General features: G+C 38.0%; 1 protein-coding gene across 2 annotated transcripts in view; it reads left to right on the forward strand.

The window, feature by feature from the left end:
- LOC122984388 (fibroblast growth factor 12-like) overlaps window positions 1-18,052 on the forward strand; it is a 51,444-nt gene that overhangs the window by 12,081 nt on the left and 21,311 nt on the right. Inside the window, exon 1 of one of the 2 annotated variants that reach the window (XM_044354793.1) lies at window positions 2,761-4,105. The exons of the other annotated variant lie outside the window; for it this stretch is intronic. Coding sequence (XP_044210728.1) covers window positions 4,000-4,105 — 106 coding nt within the window. The 5' untranslated portion in view covers window positions 2,761-3,999. Of the gene's footprint in view, window positions 1-2,760; window positions 4,106-18,052 lie in introns of those variants that run through there. 2 annotated transcript variants of the gene reach the window in all.

Raw genomic sequence — 18,052 nt, forward strand, 5'->3', positions numbered from 1 at the left:
AGTATGGTTTTAGTTTTCATGTAGTTTTGTTGTGTGTAACATGCATGCATACATGAATGCAGCAGCCCCTCCTGTTTTTGCCCCCTCCCACCCGTTATTTCACCATAGACTGTATATAAATATGGACGTAGTTACCGTGACGTCACTCGTTGGTTTCTGAAGAGCGGTTTTGAAGCTCAAAGCGAGCCGCTCCTGTCGTCGCCATCTTGGCAGTGCGTGACGCTGCCTAACTCCCAGCCAATCAAAAATAGGCAAAGAGGCGGGCCGAATGACTGAAACAAGCCACCTAGCGGCTGGCGGACCTGTCACTCAAAGCAGCCATGTCCTTCATTATGCAGAACTTTACGGCTTAATAAAACGTAAACGGGTGAGTTATAAAAAAATTCACCCCCCGTACAGTTGTCATGAAAGAGGAAATTAGCTACAGAGACCAAAACCGTTGTTTGTACCAGACTGTAAACATGTTTATTTCTGCTGTAAAGTTGGGCATTTTAACATGGAGGTCTATGGGGATTGACTCGCTTGGAGCCTCAAGTGGCCGTTCAAGGAACTGCAGTTTTTGGCTTCATTTTTCAGCCCCGGAGGTTTCTGCTCGGGATTAATCCATTATTTCCTGCGGTGTATTCAAAACACCCCGGTTGTTTTCACAACTTTGAACTTGCCCAACCTGATGGAGCCTGCTGGGTCTAACTGTACTCAACGTTTACTGAATCAGTGTTTCTCCTTTAATTAGAACAACGAGAACTCCCGCCAGGCCAAAAAAAATTATTTTTTATTGCAAAAAATAACACCAAATATCCATTAATTCGTAAATCAGTAGCGTTCGGGAGTCTCTGTGCAGCGCTGCTCCGGTATGAGTCAACCTCTGTGTCGTTGCCATGGAAACTATTGGTAGCGTAACTCCGTTAAAGAATACGTCATTGCGTAATATGTTTGCGTAGCGAGCGGGAAAGAGCGAGGAGCAGAGAGGTGACGGTGGATGCGGGCGGAGCAGAGGAAAAGGTTAGTAGTAAGTTGTCAGTCTGGCAGTAAATGTACAGCACAGACTACAGTGTGTCAGTTAATAAATGCTAAAAAGTCACGTCTGTTGTTTCCCCAAATGCTGGAAAAGTGAAGGAGGTTAGCTCCAAAGTTAGCAACAATAGGTTAGCCTAGCCTGAAGATGCTAAACAGAGTTCACTCTGTCCCCCCCCGATTAATCAATTAGTTGAACATTATATACGATTTCAGTCAACCAAGATTTACTTTAGTTGACTACAGTCATAATAAAATCACTGTAGTGAACATGACTGTGCGTCACCTCATCTTCATCACCTGCATTCATATACAGACTGTGGAAATATGCTGCATTATGGAGTAAATATAAGTGAATGTTTTAGATATTGAGTGTGTGATGTCATCAGTCATGTGTCCTTCGTGCCTCCACTGATCCAAACATCTTCCTCCATGTCCGACCACTTAGTTTAATGGTCTTGTTTGTTGCATCGACTGCATTAACATCACAATGTTTATTAGGGCTGCAAGTCACTTTATTTATTTCCATTATCAATTAATCTGTCATCTGTTCATTTTCTCAATTAATTGATTAGTCATTTGGTTCATAAAATTTGGTTGAAAAATGTCAGTCAGTGTTTCTTAAGGTCCAACATGACGTCTTCTAATGTCTCGTTTTGTCCACAAAGATATTCAGTTTACTGTCAAAGAGACTAAAGAAACCAGAAGATACCAGAATAATTTACATTTTTTTTCTTAAAAAATGATTCAAAACAATAAATCAATTATCAAAATAGTTGAGGATTAATTTTCTGTCGATTGATTAATTGACTGATCGCTGCAGCTCTAATGTTGATTCATCACTTCAGTCTAAATGTTTTCAGAAAGAATGAACGCAGCTCATAAATGTGCAAAAACAGCATCAGGGGTCAGTGAGTTTTCCCAGTGTGTTTGAACACATCACGAACCCTGTGAGGAGATTATTTAACGATATAAAAATATACTGTATTAATTAACCTGATGAACCTTTTCCAGCAGCTCGTTAAAGATAAACACACTTTGACACTCGTCCTGTTGAGACACTTTTGATCCGAGCAGTGAAGAGTCCTCATGTTCCCATCAAAGCTCCGTCTGACGTCACTGATCATTGTTTGTGTCTGAGCTCCTCATCCTCACTGACAGCAGTGATTCTTCTTCTGCTGTTTGACAGCTGATTCAGTCCTCGCCGTGTTTCTGCAGTAAAAAAAATGTCGTTTTCACTCCTCGTCAATTTAAAAAACGCATCACAGGAGCCTTCAGAAGCTGCTGCAGGTTAAACTGAGCCGACAAACACTTTTAGCACTGGAAGAAAGTAGCTAGCCTAGCAACATTAATGCTACAAACAACCCAGAATGCAACAGTCTCTGTAGGAGCTGCTTCTCTCTGCGTTCAAATAGAAGATCACATAATTGTCTCGTCCTCAAATATAAGACAAACTTAACTTTTATAAATGTAATTTCCAGTTTAAATATCATATTTGGGCCAATAATGTAAATAAACATGTTTACTGTCTTCTTTAGGATAAAATACAGCAGTCACTCATCTTCATCTGCTGAAATTAATGCATCAGAGTTATTTTTTTTACATTTTAGATCAATAATAATCCCTTCAGCTGATACCTTTAATGTTTTATCTGTCAGTATTTTTAGCAGGTGTGTTTCCATCAAACTGTCTTTATTTTCTTTTTCAACTGGAGCTTTAAAACCCTGTGAGTGGAAACACTGAAAATATGAGGAAATATCTGTTAAACCTGTTTCCTGTGATCTCCAGTTTAAAATACCGTCTCATATTTGGACCAATATGAGATTTTTAAAATGTAAATAAACAAGTTTTCTGCCTTCTTTAGGATAAAACACAGCAGTCACCTGATTGGCATTTATACCACCTGGGACAAATATTTATATTAAATAGTTATTTACAGTTATTTTTTTACATTACAGCCCCTACCCTGTTTTTAGCAGGTGTGTTTCCATTTGAAAATGTGAGGAAATATCCATTAAACCTCTTTCCTGTCTGAGGTGTAACAGCAGCTGTGTGGAGCGATGATGATGAGGAGACTGTAACCTTCCTCACATCAATACATGAAACTAACAGAAACGTCATATTTCCATCATGTTTTCCATCATGTTTGAAGCTTTGACTGAATCAGCTGATTGTCTGCTGGGAGTCGATGGAAACAAAAATTCACATTTTCTTTTAATTATTTTCTGTAAATTCAGTTAAAATTTGCACCATATTCAGATGGAAACCTAAAGGCTTAACATCTCTTTATTTGCTTCTTCTCTGTGTGTTTTTTTTTTTTTTACATAACAGAAAGCTCTAAAACAAACCAGCAAACTGAGCAAACCGAGCAGGAAAACACACTGACATTATCAGCATGACTCACATCGGCCTCCTATGATTTATATCAGCCTGGAGAAGAAGTAGGACATACAATAATATCTGGGATATCATCCGTGGTAATGACAGGATGCTCTCGGCCAAGTGTGGATCAAATTTTGCTGCTGCGACAAAAGACAAACTGACTCCTTAATGAAAAGAAGTTAATTTTAACACGGCGGGGGGGACAGGAAGGAGCTCGGTATTTGATTTATTACAGTGAGACATTAAGACTTCATGTGACAGATTTTAGATTTGTATGTTTTTTGAAGACAGCTGCACTCAAGAGAGGAAACACCAGCGAGTCGGTGTAACAAAAGCTGAGCACTGTGTGTGTGTGTGTGTGTGTGTGTGTGTCGTCACGTGGAGGCGTGAGCTGTCAGAGGTATGTGAACAAGAAAACACTGGACAGAGTAACAGACTGGATCACCTCAGTAGACTGTAATGAGTCCTGAGATCCTCTGAGTGTGTTTAAAGCTGAAGACTCATTGATTGATGTCCGGACTGATTGACTGACTCTCGCTGATTGACTCCCTTCCTGTGAGCTCCGGTGTTGTTGTGCAGCTGAATCAGGAGGTTTTTTGTGCGATGACCCGTTACTGCAGCCTGTTCCGTCGTCTGCTGTCCGGTGAGAGTAAAGGCGAGGAGGCAGACGAGGAAGAGAGCAGCGTTCGCAAAGAGAGCAGCCAGCAGGGTGAGTCCTCTCTCAAAAATACACTCCTTCAATTACTTTTGTGTCAGTTGTCTCTCGCAGAGGACCTGCAGACAGCAGCCTGCTGTGTCTCTGATCACTGGAGAACTCAGGTGGACTCAGGTACACCACGTCCTGATTGGTTGTGTCCTAAACTCCATTTAATCAGGTAGTTTCTCTTCAACAGAGAATGAATAAAAACAGTTAAAGAGTCGTGATAATGTTTTAAAACCTCCGAGGAGAGTGAAAGGATCTCGTTTGAGGGCAGTTTGCAGTCTGGTTGTGTATTTTATTGTTGTTGTGTGTGGAGCAAAATAAATCTCTACAGGGATCATAACGATGTAAAGTGATTATTTTTTCTCTGCACTTATAAAATGAAAGTTTTTAGAGAATCAGAATCAGATTTATTTGGATAAATCTGTCGACACAGAAGGAAATATGACTCCAGTTGAGTTTTTATAGCAGCTTTCATACATTAAAGTGTTTTACATGAAATAATACTGTGGTTAAAAGGTTCTTAAAGGAATTTACAGATTTTGCTTTTAAAATGTTTTTTTTTTTGCAAGATACAACTAAGCAAAGACAACAAAGTTATGTTTGAGGATGATGACGGCTGCAGGTTGTATGTTAACACGCATGATGAGTTTTAGCATGTTAGAGTATTTTATTTAGATTGTATGAACTGTATCTCATGTCAAAGACAAACACAATGAAGGTAAAGCTAAAAAAAAAAGTATATAAATATTATATAACATGTATGAAAGTATCAAACACAGTATTTACAGGATAAATCTCTACATAAAACTGGACGTACAGATTTGTAGTCTGGATGTTTCTGTGCTGTAACACGAGATCAAGGAACATGCAAATAACATCCAGCAACATGCAAATACACATGAATAGTTTGAGTGATGTGTGTGTGTGTGTGTGTGTGGTGAATGTAAGCAGTGTTTCAGTTGATATAAATGTTCAGTAATAACATGCAGACTTATGAAGAATGATGTGAAATAGGAACATACAGGCGACAGTGATGTATAAATGAGCTGAACAGCTCTGCAGTTGTAAATAAAGTTACATACAGAGTGAAGTGATCTATACAGAGACAACAGAATGGTATATAAAGTTACATTGACTGTATAATAGTATATATGGCTATGCAGAGTATAAATGTATGTTTAAAGTATAGGTTAGTGTGTATATAAACAATCGGTGTATGAAGAGTTGTATAAAGGCACTATTAAGTTGTATTTATTAAAATACCGTAGCTACTTAAATACTAACTTACAGTTTGTACTATGGAGTGTTATCGTATACACAAAGTGTTGTACAGATATATATACACATACAGAAGGTAGGAATGAAAAGTAACAAGTGATAAACAAAGGTTTATACAGACAAGAGAGTGTATGTGAAGCTACTGAATGGTACATAAAATACTGACAATACAGTGGTACCTGAAAGTATTTATATGTAGGGATATAAACACAATACGTTGTAAAATATGCACATGTATATAGATGTACTATACTACTGAATATCACATACAGGTCTATACAGACTATCACATGTATATGAAGGTAAATACAGACCATCTAATGTCAATAAATGTATATACAGACTAGCAAATGTCTATAAAGGTATATACGGACTGTCAGATGAATATAAATGCAGGTATACAGATAAGTGAGAGGTATATATGTACATACAGACAGGATCGGTATAGGTGTACACACAGAGATTTATATATATATATATATAAAGTTAGAGTGTTAAGTATACAGTATATACATACTGTGGGTGTACACAGAGGTAAACATTGCAGACATTACTACAGAGTTGCACAAAGGTACATACAAACAATACAGTGAAGATGTAGATAGAGTATATTATATAAGGTATATGTACGGGTATATACAGACAATAGAGACGCAGGTCAACATGTACCCAGACTGTACAATATGTAGTAAAATATTTACATGTATAGGGGGTAAGGTATATACAGACAATCAAATGTATATAAAGGTATATACAGACTATCAAATGCATATAAAGGTATATACAGACTATCAAATGTCTATAAAGGTATATACAGACTATCAAATGTATATAAAGGTATATACAGACTATCAAATGTCTATAAAGGTATATACAGACTATCAAATGTATATAAAGGTATATACAGACTATCAAATGTATATAAAGGTATATACAGACAATCAAATGTATATAAATGTATATACAGACAATCAAATGTCCATAAAGGTATATACAGACTATCAAATGTCTATAAAGGTATATACAGACTAGAGTGATACAGTAAATGCAGGTATATACAGAAAAGGAAAAGGTATATAAATGTATATACAGACTAATGAGTGATATACACATACAGAGAATAAAGGCATAAACATATTATCTACTGCTGCGTATAAAGGTATACACAGGCGATGCTTTGTATTTGTGGGTATATATAGACTGTTAGTTCTTAAGTAGTTTTTGAATATGACAGCCATTATAATCATGAAAATTATATAATAAAAACTGCTCCTCCTCCTCCTCCTCCTCCTCCTCTTCCTGTTGTATCAGATGTGAGTAGTAGATTATAAATATCAGTGTTAACATCTCTGATCAGCTCAATGTCTCACACCTTCATCTGTTCACAGTCGACTGCTTCTCACCTCACAAATATACCTTTATATATATACACACACACATAAACACATATATAAACGCATGTACAGTTGGTCTATAAAATATAAACAGACGACACTGATGTCCTTTTATTTATTTAAACTACCAACCATCTGCCTGACAACTGGGGACTGGTTCAGTTCGGACTTCAGATCTCACAAGGAAACTATTTATATTCTTATTACTGCAGTGACCTCTGACAGCAAACAGGAAGGCAACAAAGCAGTGATCACAGTAGTTTATGTTGTTTGATGCGAACTTACCACTTAAAACTGCAGACATTGATTTTCTTTGTGTACCAGGAGGCAGAAAACAAGCTAACAGACACAACATCTGACTTATTATCAACTTATAAAGAAGTAAAAATAAAACTGAACCCCTTCATATTTTACCTTAAAATTCCATTAATTTACACTTTTTGTTTATTTATTTATAATGATGCAATTAAAGTATTTTTAATGAGAGTTTAAGGAGGTACTTATGGAAACAGTTATTAATGTATTGTATTCACTCAGTGCAATGCATACAGTAGGCAATGGAAAAACAGCAGAACATAAATATATATATATATATATATATATATATATATATATATATATATATATATATATATATGTCCAGAGTTTTCCATGGAGCTCTGCTATTGACGACACAATTAAACAGAACAACATTTTTAGCTTTGTAACCTGTGACAGAAGCAGAACACGGAGGAAGCAAGACTAAAAATACCCTCTTTTGTGTGTGTGTGTGTGTGTGTGTGTGTGTGTGTGTGTGTGTGTGTTGTGGGGACACATATTTTCACAGTCACACTGTGGGGACTTGCCTTAAAAAGCAGGTCCCCATAATGTAAATCGTTACATTTTATGGTGGAGACTTGATTTGAAGTCCAACTGAAATGAAACTGCCTTTTTTTGGTCTGCAACAGCAACATATTTGCTTCGTAAATCAATTCATGTGTTCTCCTTTGAGAAAAAAAAAACAGAAACCAATTCTTTGATTTCATGATGGCGCTCCCTAGTTTTACATTATTTTGATTAAATACCGTTCTGTCATCTGCTTATGTAGTTGGAGTCTTATTTCCTCATTGCCGTATTTCCATACAGCAAATCAAATCTTTTTATAAAGCGTTAACATGTCGTTGTATCTTCGGCAGAACAGACGGTCACACTGAGCCTGATTGCATCCTGCTACACAACACAAGAGCCACAGACTCTGAACAACATCACATATTAGCTTTCCTGCTAAAGTCTTATCTAACTTACAGACATGAACACACGTCTTTAGGGCTGCAACTAACAGTAATTTTCATCATTGATTAATCTTAAAACTATTGTCTGAATCGATTATTCATTTAGAATATAAAATGTCAGAAAATAGTGAAAAATGCCCTTTATAATTTCTAAGATGCCATGGTGACATCTTCAAATGTTTTGTTTTGTCTGATCAACATTTAAATCCAAAGATATTCAGTTTACTGACACGTATGACACAGAAAAGCTTGAAATCCTCACATTTGAGAAGCTGGAACCAGCAAATATTTGGCATTTTTGCTTAACAAATATGACAAAAACAATTATTTGATTATCAAAATAGTTGCCAGTTAATTTTCTGTCCATCAACTAATCTATTAATCAACTAATCATTGAAGCTCTACACATCTTGTACTGCACCTTAGCTTGTTGAACAAGCCACCAAACACGTCAGTTAGCAGCTAGATCGCTAATTAGCTGCTCAGCTGCATGTCACATCAATCCATGACTTGTAGCTACAGCAGTTATTTTATTTTGTTTCCATTCATACGGTGTAACACTGGCAGCCTCCCAGCTGCTGTCAATCAAACACAGACACCGACATGTCTCCCACCTGCTGTCAATCAAACACAGACACCGACACGCCCCCCAGCTACTCTCAATCAAACACAGACACTGACATGCCCCCCGGCTGCTGTCAATCAAACACAGACACCGACATGTCTTCCAGCTGCTGTCAATCAAACACAGACACCGACACGCCCCCCAGCTACTCTCAATCAAACACAGACACCGACACGCCCCCCAGCTACTCTCAATCAAACACAGACACTGACATGCCCCTTCAGCTGCTGTCAATCAAACACATACACCAACATGCCCCCCGGCTGCTGTCAATCAAACACAGACACCAACATGTCTTCCAGCTGCTGTCAATCAAACACAGACACCGACACGCCCCCCAGCTACTCTCAATCAAACACAGACACTGACATGTCTCCCAGCTGCTATCAATGAAACACAGACACCGACACGCCCCCCAGCTACTCTCAATCAAACACAGACACTGACATGCCCCCCGGCTGCTGTCAATCAAACACAGACACCGACATGTCTTCCAGCTGCTGTCAATCAAACACAGACACCGACACGCCCCCCAGCTACTCTCAATCAAACACAGACACCGACACGCCCCCCAGCTACTCTCCATCAAACACAGACACTGACATGCCCCTTCAGCTGCTGTCAATCAAACACATACACCAACATGCCCCCCGGCTGCTGTCAATCAAACACAGACACCGACATGTCTTCCAGCTGCTGTCAATCAAACACAGACACCGACACGCCCCCCCAGCTACTCTCAATCAAACACAGACACTGACATGTCTCCCAGCTGCTATCAATGAAACACAGACACCGACACGCCCCTCCAGCTGCTGTCAATGAAACACAGACACCGACACGCCCCTTCAGCTGCTGTCAATCAAACACAGACACCGACATGTCTCCCAGTTGCTGTCAATCAAACACAGACACCGACACGCCCCCCAGCTGCTGTCAATCAAACACAGACACCGACACGCCCCTTCAGCTGCTGTCAATCAAACACAGACAGCTGCTGTCAACACTATATTATTTTTATATACTATTATATTCATTCCAATGATACAAAACTATTAACAATACATTTAAAAAAACATGTTGAGATTGTTTGGGATGATTAAATGTGATTTTATTTGGTTAACGTAAGGTTGGGGTGAGGCAAGTAGTGGTTACGGTTACCTCATAGTGATGGAAACATGACTGTGTGTGAGTGTGTGTGTGTGACCTTGACAGTGATGTCTCAGTTATATTTACAGTATCGTGTATTTCTGTCTGACCAGCTGTGTGTTTCCTACAGTCTTTCAGCACCTCATATTTCTGCAACTTCTGTATACATGAAATTAGGAGGACGGTAAGAGTCAAGCATCTCTGAGCAGAAACAAACTGTAAATCATATAAATAATAAGTCATACTCATGTTTTAATATCAGTCCATCCGGTCTATTTTCAGCATGTGGGATTAAAGTTGTCGTCATGTAGATAAATTTAAACCTAGAGGCTGAAAACAAGATTGTTCCTGAGTCAAATGTGCTGACTTGGAGCTGGTATCAGATATGTTATGTAGAGCTGAAACAATCAATTGATTAATTGATAAACAGAAAATTAACCAGCAACAAGTTAGATTTTTTTGAATATATTAAACCAATCAACAATTCTCTGGTTCCAGCTTCTTCAATGGAAATATTTTCTGTTTTTATTCCTTCTACTATGATAGAAATCACTTTGGGTTTTGAACTTTCAGCTCAACAAAATTCAAAAAGCTCAAAAGATGCTAACATATATATATATATATTTAACTATTTTCTGATCATTTAGAAAACAAGCAATTAATCAGTCAATCAAGAGTGAAAATAAACTGATAAAGAAAATGAATTTCAGTTGCAGGAATGTAGGAATGTGGAGCTGAACTCACTGATCTGAACCTTCAGGTCATCGTGATTCTCTTTCTGGTGTCCCACAACTACCAGAATGTATAAAATGTGATGGTAGCGCTTTGACCTTTGACCTGCTGGTTGCTTTTAATGTTGTAGAACTGATTTTATTTTGTGTTTCTGCATGTTCATGTTTTATGTTCATGGTTTGAATCTGTGTGCTTCTGTTTATAAGTATATATAATAATGTAATATGTGGGGAACTGGTCATAAAACAACCTGCACACAACACAAAGCATTTTGATAGTTTATTTGCCCAAATAACCACATAAAAAACTAAAAAATAATGTTGTTGACACACCTTGTAAAGTCTCTCTGTCTCCCTCTGCTGGTCACAGTCAGCATCTCTCCTCCATCAGAATCACATTTATTTACCAAGAAGCAAATAAAAGGAACTCAGTGTGTCAATAGAAAGCACATTAAACATGAACATTAAAAATAACATGATTAACATGATAGAACCGTGTGTGTGCAAAGAAGCAGAATATAAATATAAATTTGAGTGTAAATAAACTATGTGTGTGTATTAACAGGATATACAGAATATGTACAGTTAACATTAAAAATAACATCTGTATCTACACAGATTATATATTAAATGCAGACTGTAAATCTACTACGTGTGTTTAAGTGACAAGAAAAAGAAAATTGTATTAATAAATATCATCAATCTTTATGTCAAAATCATCATTATCCATTATTCACATCAACATATTGTCACATCAAGTCAGTTTTATTTAAGTATCTTAAATTCATAAATCACTAAGTTGTTTTAAAAAAGAGTTTTACAATTGAAATTAACTCCAGTTTAACTTTATTGTCATTATATTTGTGTTCACAATGTACAACTGGATAAAAACAAACATAATAAAAGTATAAAATAAACAGCATATTACATTTTATCAGCTTTTTAAAATGATTTAATTGCTTATAATTTATAAAACAATAACCATACTCTGCACTTTTATTCATGTTTTGCATCATCATTTGTAATTTACATGTATTTTTATAATTTTACTATTTAAATTTAGGCGTATTTATCTGTATAGCATTTTCACACAGTGGTGTGTGTGTGTGTGTGTGTGTGTGTGTGTGTGTGTGTGTGTGTGTGTGTGTGATCACATTCAGTCTGAACCTGTTTAAACTCCTTTTAAAAGCTGCTCGTTGTTTTTCCAGAATCATGAATTTTGCAGCAGCAGATTCTCCTGAAGTAGTGATTCATCATCAAACATTTAACACACACACACACGCCTGCTGCTGTACTCTGTGTGTGTGTGTGTGTGTGTGTGTGTGTGTGCGTGCGTGCGTGCGTGCGTGTGTGTGTGTGTCATTATGATTATAAAACATGCCAATCATCGCCTGCGGTCCAAATCATTCAGACATTCGCTGATGTTGATTTTGTTAATGCTTCCTCATTATTAATGAGCTCTTTGTAATAATGTCACAAAGACACAAAGACGATGAAGAAGACCAAACTGAAAAGCAGAAATCACAGGAACAGAACGCAGTGTTTGAAACTGAAATTGATTATAGATGATACTAATTTTCAACTCTTGTCCCTGGTTGTGTTTTACATGTACTGTGTGATTAAAACATGCAGCTTTCATTATTATAAAGCCACATTACAGATATAGAAGAACAATAAAATACACATAATAAAAATCTTAGAGTACAATTAGCTAGAATGGGTGCAGCTCTGGTTTGCTTTTAGCAGCACTTTGTGATAAGTGAGTAGTACTAGTAGTAGTACTACTAGTAGTATTTGCAGTTCCTGGCCTGCAGTTTTCCTGCTGTCCAGCAGATGGCGACGTGTCTCCGGTCTTGACTCTGATCAGACACTGAGCTGCTCACTCTGACTGTTCTGTGAGTCTAATAAGAAGCTGCAGCTGATTGGCTCCCAGCACTCATTTTAAACTTTATTCGTCACTCTCAGGAAAACACACTGACAGTGTAAAGAAACAGCAGTCGACTGTGTCACCGACTCAACAACTACACTGTTCTCAGAAACTCATCCCCAAAAAAGCTCTTTGTGTTTCCTCGGACAGTGTTTCCCTGTTGAGCTGCAGGTGGAAGTATAGTAACAAAAAGAGGAACTTTGGCACTAAAAAGACTGTAACGTTGAAAGATATCTACTTGATTTGACTCACTTGGCTTCAGATAAACCTTTAAATACATTTTTTTTTTGCACAGAAGGAGGACTGTGGATTTTGTCCTCCATCACTTCCATTGTAAGGTCATTATGAAGGGATCTTCTAATGGTCAGTATGAACAGGAGGAATGATTACAGCAAGAAAAAACAGCTTTAATGTTCATTTGAGCTCCTGACTGTTGGTTTAAGATACACCAGTAAAATTGTAAACCCGTCCCTTAAGAACACAACTTTCTGTCTCCGTTAACCTGTTTGGTTGTTTAACGATAGAAAGAGCAGGAAGAAGAAGAGATTTAACTGTTTCCATGTTGTTCAGTGGTACATTCTTCATGTTAATAGATGGTTTGACTGACCTGCTGCATCAATCAGATCATAATCAGCATTTGGGACGGAGTTAAGTGTGTAAAGAGTGAAGTTCAGCCTAAATCAAACAGACTAATGGTTGTCAGAAATGTGTTTTTTTTTCTCTTTTTTAATGCTAAGCTAACAGTCTTTGTGCTAAGCTAAAGCTTTGTGAAACTGATCTCCATCTTCTCGTAGAAAATGTTGGATTGTTCCTTTAACGGGGGGGAGCTGCAGGCTTACAGATTTAGGGACAGAATTTATATATTTCTTACATGAGATGAGTCATCAGGAGAAAAACTGAAGGATTTTTTGCTATGAAAATGTATTTTGGACATATGTTTGTGGTACAACAATAGAAAGTGGAACAATGCAGAGTTCTTCCAGCTCGCGCTGCCGTTAACATGCAGCGAGTGTCTTTGTTTGGTTTGAACATCCAGCTGCTGTCCTCTCTGCCGCCTACACTGCTGTTTGTTCCTTTTTTCTTCTTTTTTTGGGTTTAGCTGCAGCGTGTGAATGTGTGAATGTGTGTGTGTGTGTGTGTGTGTGTGTGTGTGGGGGGGTTTATAGAGGCTGAATAGATAGATGAGGGAATCAGTCACATAACAATTCACCTCCGTACATGATGAACAGAGTCTGTGTTTCGATTACAAGATCATTTTTTAAAAAGAGGTTTCTTCACCTTCACTGTTTCTGAGGCGACCAGTACCACCAGTATAATGTGTACTGTGTGTACTCTGAGTTTACTGAGTTCTTCGTCTCTGGTGGTTTAAGTGTCCCACTGACATTCTGCTGCCCTCTGATGAGGCAGTTTGTCTATTGATCAGGAAACATACCTGCACGACATACACACACACACACACACACACACACTGGGACTGAAGGACAGGAAATCCTCTGTGGCAGCACTGGGATCGATCCCACAGCTCATTAACACCCAGCAGGTGTGTGTGTGTGTGTGTGTGTGTCATTATTCAGCAGATAAAGACTGCACTGTGGGACGATCACACCTGGATGGGTCAGTGATGTCATACAGATGTTCAGATCAACCAGAGAAGCTAATCTGAGGCTTCAACAGTCTCAGTTACACAAATAAAGTGGAAATCAGCCAAAGTTACAGTTAATTTAGAACAAAATTTCGATCCCATCCAATCAGCAGCCACCTCGTCTTGAGGCTGAAGTTCCTTAAAGTTCCTCCGACGGCCGCCAGCTGCTCCAACTGACTCCCATTCGAAGAGCTTCAACTTATCTCCAGAAATACTGAGTCAATCATTGTTTTCAATGAGTCATTCTGGTCTCAATCTCTAAATTCAGACCCTCTAATAAGTGTGCTGGTGGTCATTTTGGAAATTATTGCTCCGTTAATAAGATTTTAAGACTTACAATAGCTTTAATGTCTGCTGTAAATGGAGCTTTTCCCCTGTCTTTATTCAAGAGCGTGGTATATCAATTTGAGAGCATAATTTATTGATTTCACGATCAAATTTTGTAACTTGTCCCTCAAAACTCTACCCTCGCACTCAAACAGCCTCTGCTTTTGCTTAGATTTGCTCTGTTTCTGCTCAAACTGTGTTCTTGCACTCAAATATAATGTTGCTTGCACAGATTTGCTGCTACAGCTTCAGCTCTTCCTCTCGCACTCAGGCTGCTTCTGCACACTTGTGCAACTTCTGCTCCCAGATTTCTCCTCTGCTCTTGGATTTTTTGTGCAACAACCCAAATCCCCCAACCAATAGAAGGCCAGGTTTAGTGTCGACCAATGAAACGATCCCTGCCTTGTTTGCTTTACTTCTTAGAGCGTCCTGTAGGGGCGGGTACTCTTTAACTGGGTTCATCCACTCTATAAAATGTACTTCCCTTGCTTTATTTATGACTTTTGGAATAAAAGGGAGGTTCATTTATACACCAGCACCTGTGATTTTTACTAGTAGCTGCATACAGTATTATAGTAGCCGCATGGCACAGCGCCCGCCTGTTGGTGTGCTGGAGGAGAAAACGATGTCACCTTCATCATAAACGTTTCTATGGTTACGCCCGTGTGAGAAGGCGAGATGGTCGCTTGAACTTCATTTTTTATATGAAAAATTGAAGTGATAAGTGTTACAAGGACCCACAGTAGTAGTTTCCTCAGGCTGGTTAGCAGCTTCTCCATCTGCTGCTGCTAGTGCAAAAACCACTGATACAGTTAGCTTAGCCTGTTAGCACCTGCTCCATAAATAGATCCATACTGTGTGATTGTTGAGTCAAACTATTGTCTCAATATTTCACTCAGTTTAATGTTATTTGATTATGATACCTGCCCTGTTAGCACAATGTAGCTAAAGTAGCTAACGTTAGCCCGAGTGTGCAGCTCTCAGTGTTCACAGTAAGCTAACGTTAGCTTGGTGTTTCCAGAGCAGGAACATCAACACCCAGCACTCCTTATCTGGAAGCTCCTGACTCTAAAAGGACAAGATGGCGCCGACTAATTATCAAAATAGTTGCTGATTAATTTTGTTGATTGACTAATCAATGAATCTTTGCAGATTCATTCAGATTTATGTCTTGTTAAGATGGAAGAATTCAGTCTTTTTATATAAAATCACAAGTTAAAGGACTGTTTTTAATCACAAGTGCAGTGATTCTGATTATAACTTCCATCATTAACAGTGTTTGATTATTAGAGGAAAATTTAATCCAGAGACTGTTGATTTTGGCTAAAATGACAACGTTCATGGAACAAAAGAACAACAAAAAAAGTTTGTCGTTATTATCATAAGTAGCCAAATCAATAAGCAATAACAACTTTTGAATGTCAAGTTTACTTAAAAGTTTCTTTTTTATACTCAGCAACAATAACTTTATTATTTTTTTGTGAATCTATTCATGTAGAAACAAGATAAATTGTTGATATCTTGTTTGATTTAACAGGCTTGTAGTTGAATTTGTTAAAATAATCACAATATAAATTGCTTTTTTGTAATATTGGTCAGAAAAATTACAGTTTGATATATTTTGAGCCCTAAAATTTACAACACAGACTCTCCTGTCAAACCTCTTCCAGTTAAATAAAACTTATTTGCTTTATTTATTCCATCACAACTCTGTAGAACCGTCTTGTCTTTAAATATTAAACCTGCAGACAGAAACTAAAATAATCTGGATCATCCTCAGGGTCATTCTGGACGTTCTCACGTTTGTGCTGATCAGACTGAATGAATGAGTGAAGGATGAAGGTGACGAAGACGAAGATGTCCGTCCTCCTCCTCCTCGCCGTCTCTCAGCTCTCAGTCCCAGTGTGCAGGTACGGAGGACGCAAATACACGACGGTAATTAAAGACGCTGACCTAGTTTGCGGGTGATGGGGAGCGTAGGCCTACATACCGACAGTCTGTTCTCAGATCAGTTCAGTCTGTCAGCGGGATCCATGAAAACCTGCCGGACACGTCGGCCTCGGGCCCGGAAACAAACTGATTAGATGTGGAGGATTAGTTTTTAATAGCATCAAAGTGTTTGCTGCGCAGCACACGCAGCACATGACACCAAAGCTAAAATATTCACAGAACTGATAATGTTTCAGGCTTTTCATCAGGTCACAGTGACGCAGGAAACGTTAGTGATGGTGGAGCTTCTCACTGTTAACACTGTGTTTCCCCTTAAACAGGATGAGTTGGTTTTAGAAACGGAGACTTTGGAGTCCAAAATGTAAAACCGGGACAGAAAAACCTTATTTCTGACATATTATTGGATTATAAAGTGTGTTGTTGTAGTTGGGACGGTGAGAATCACTGGTAAATGTGCTTCTGTTCACGTTTACACAAGAACAAAGAGGGCCTATAAACTTTATCCACAGTGGATCAATACAACATACTGATATAATTAATCTCAAAGAGAATCATTGGACTGCCAACATACAGCTCAGAGAGTTTTAACTTATCAGTTCTGCAACTACAGCAGATTTTCATGCTGGGAATAAACAATAAGACACAACATGTATATTAATGTACAATTACAATCAAACTAACATGTTCCAAATATGAGAAACAGCAGTTAAATGAACCTGACAGTCTGTTCAATCATATATTACCATCCAGTCCAGCAGGTGATGAAGTTACACTTATTAAAATAATATTATATTTACAATAAAGACACAAATATAAAGCAACACAGCAGAGAGAACAAGCAGCCAAACTAAACGAGCCAATATATCAATTAACGACTCAAACGAGCTGATTGGCTCCTGCCGTGGAAGCCAGCCAATGAACAGAGAGCATCTGAGGGGGGGGGCCGTCACATCCGAACTTCAAACCTTATTAACATGAAGGACGTTTGGCTATTAAAAGTTTAATACAGAGAAATGATTATATACCTTACCTCACTTATAATAACTTTAAGTGTTTAACAGTCACTCCAGGATTTAAAACACAAACATTTTGAGGTAAAATTGATCCATTTCAGTGGAATCTCTGCAATCAGAGTTCAATCTTAAGCTGCTGTTTGCCAGATGTTTTCACCTGATGCCTTTTGTTTGCCTGAACTTTCCAGTAAAGCTGAACTCACTAACTCACTCTTAATTGATTGATCAATTAAGTGTTGCAGCTCTGAATCCCACTGTCTTGTGTGATTGTGGTCCAAGTATTAAGAAGACGGAGTTCAACCGGTGTCTTGATCCGACCAACACGGATCCAAACAACATAAACTAACTCACCTGTAACTGCAGCTTTAATGAGCTCAGGTCAGATTCATAAAGAAGCTCCTGTAGAATAACTCACATTAAAAATGACAAACAAAAGGACAAACCAGTCGAAGCATTTGCTTTGACTGGTTTATTCTTTTTCTACGTCAAAACAGGAGGAGAATGTCGTTGTCGGTTAATAAACTTAACGAGTATAAATAATTATCCAGAAATCTGTTTAAAGTCAGACTTTATTTATGGCGTCAAATCTCAGTTTTACCAGGAATGTTCATTCAATGTAATTCATATTAATTAATTAATTAATTCT

This window comes from Thunnus albacares, chromosome 6 (genome assembly GCF_914725855.1).
Source record: "Thunnus albacares chromosome 6, fThuAlb1.1, whole genome shotgun sequence".
Lineage (NCBI taxonomy): Eukaryota > Metazoa > Chordata > Actinopteri > Scombriformes > Scombridae > Thunnus > Thunnus albacares.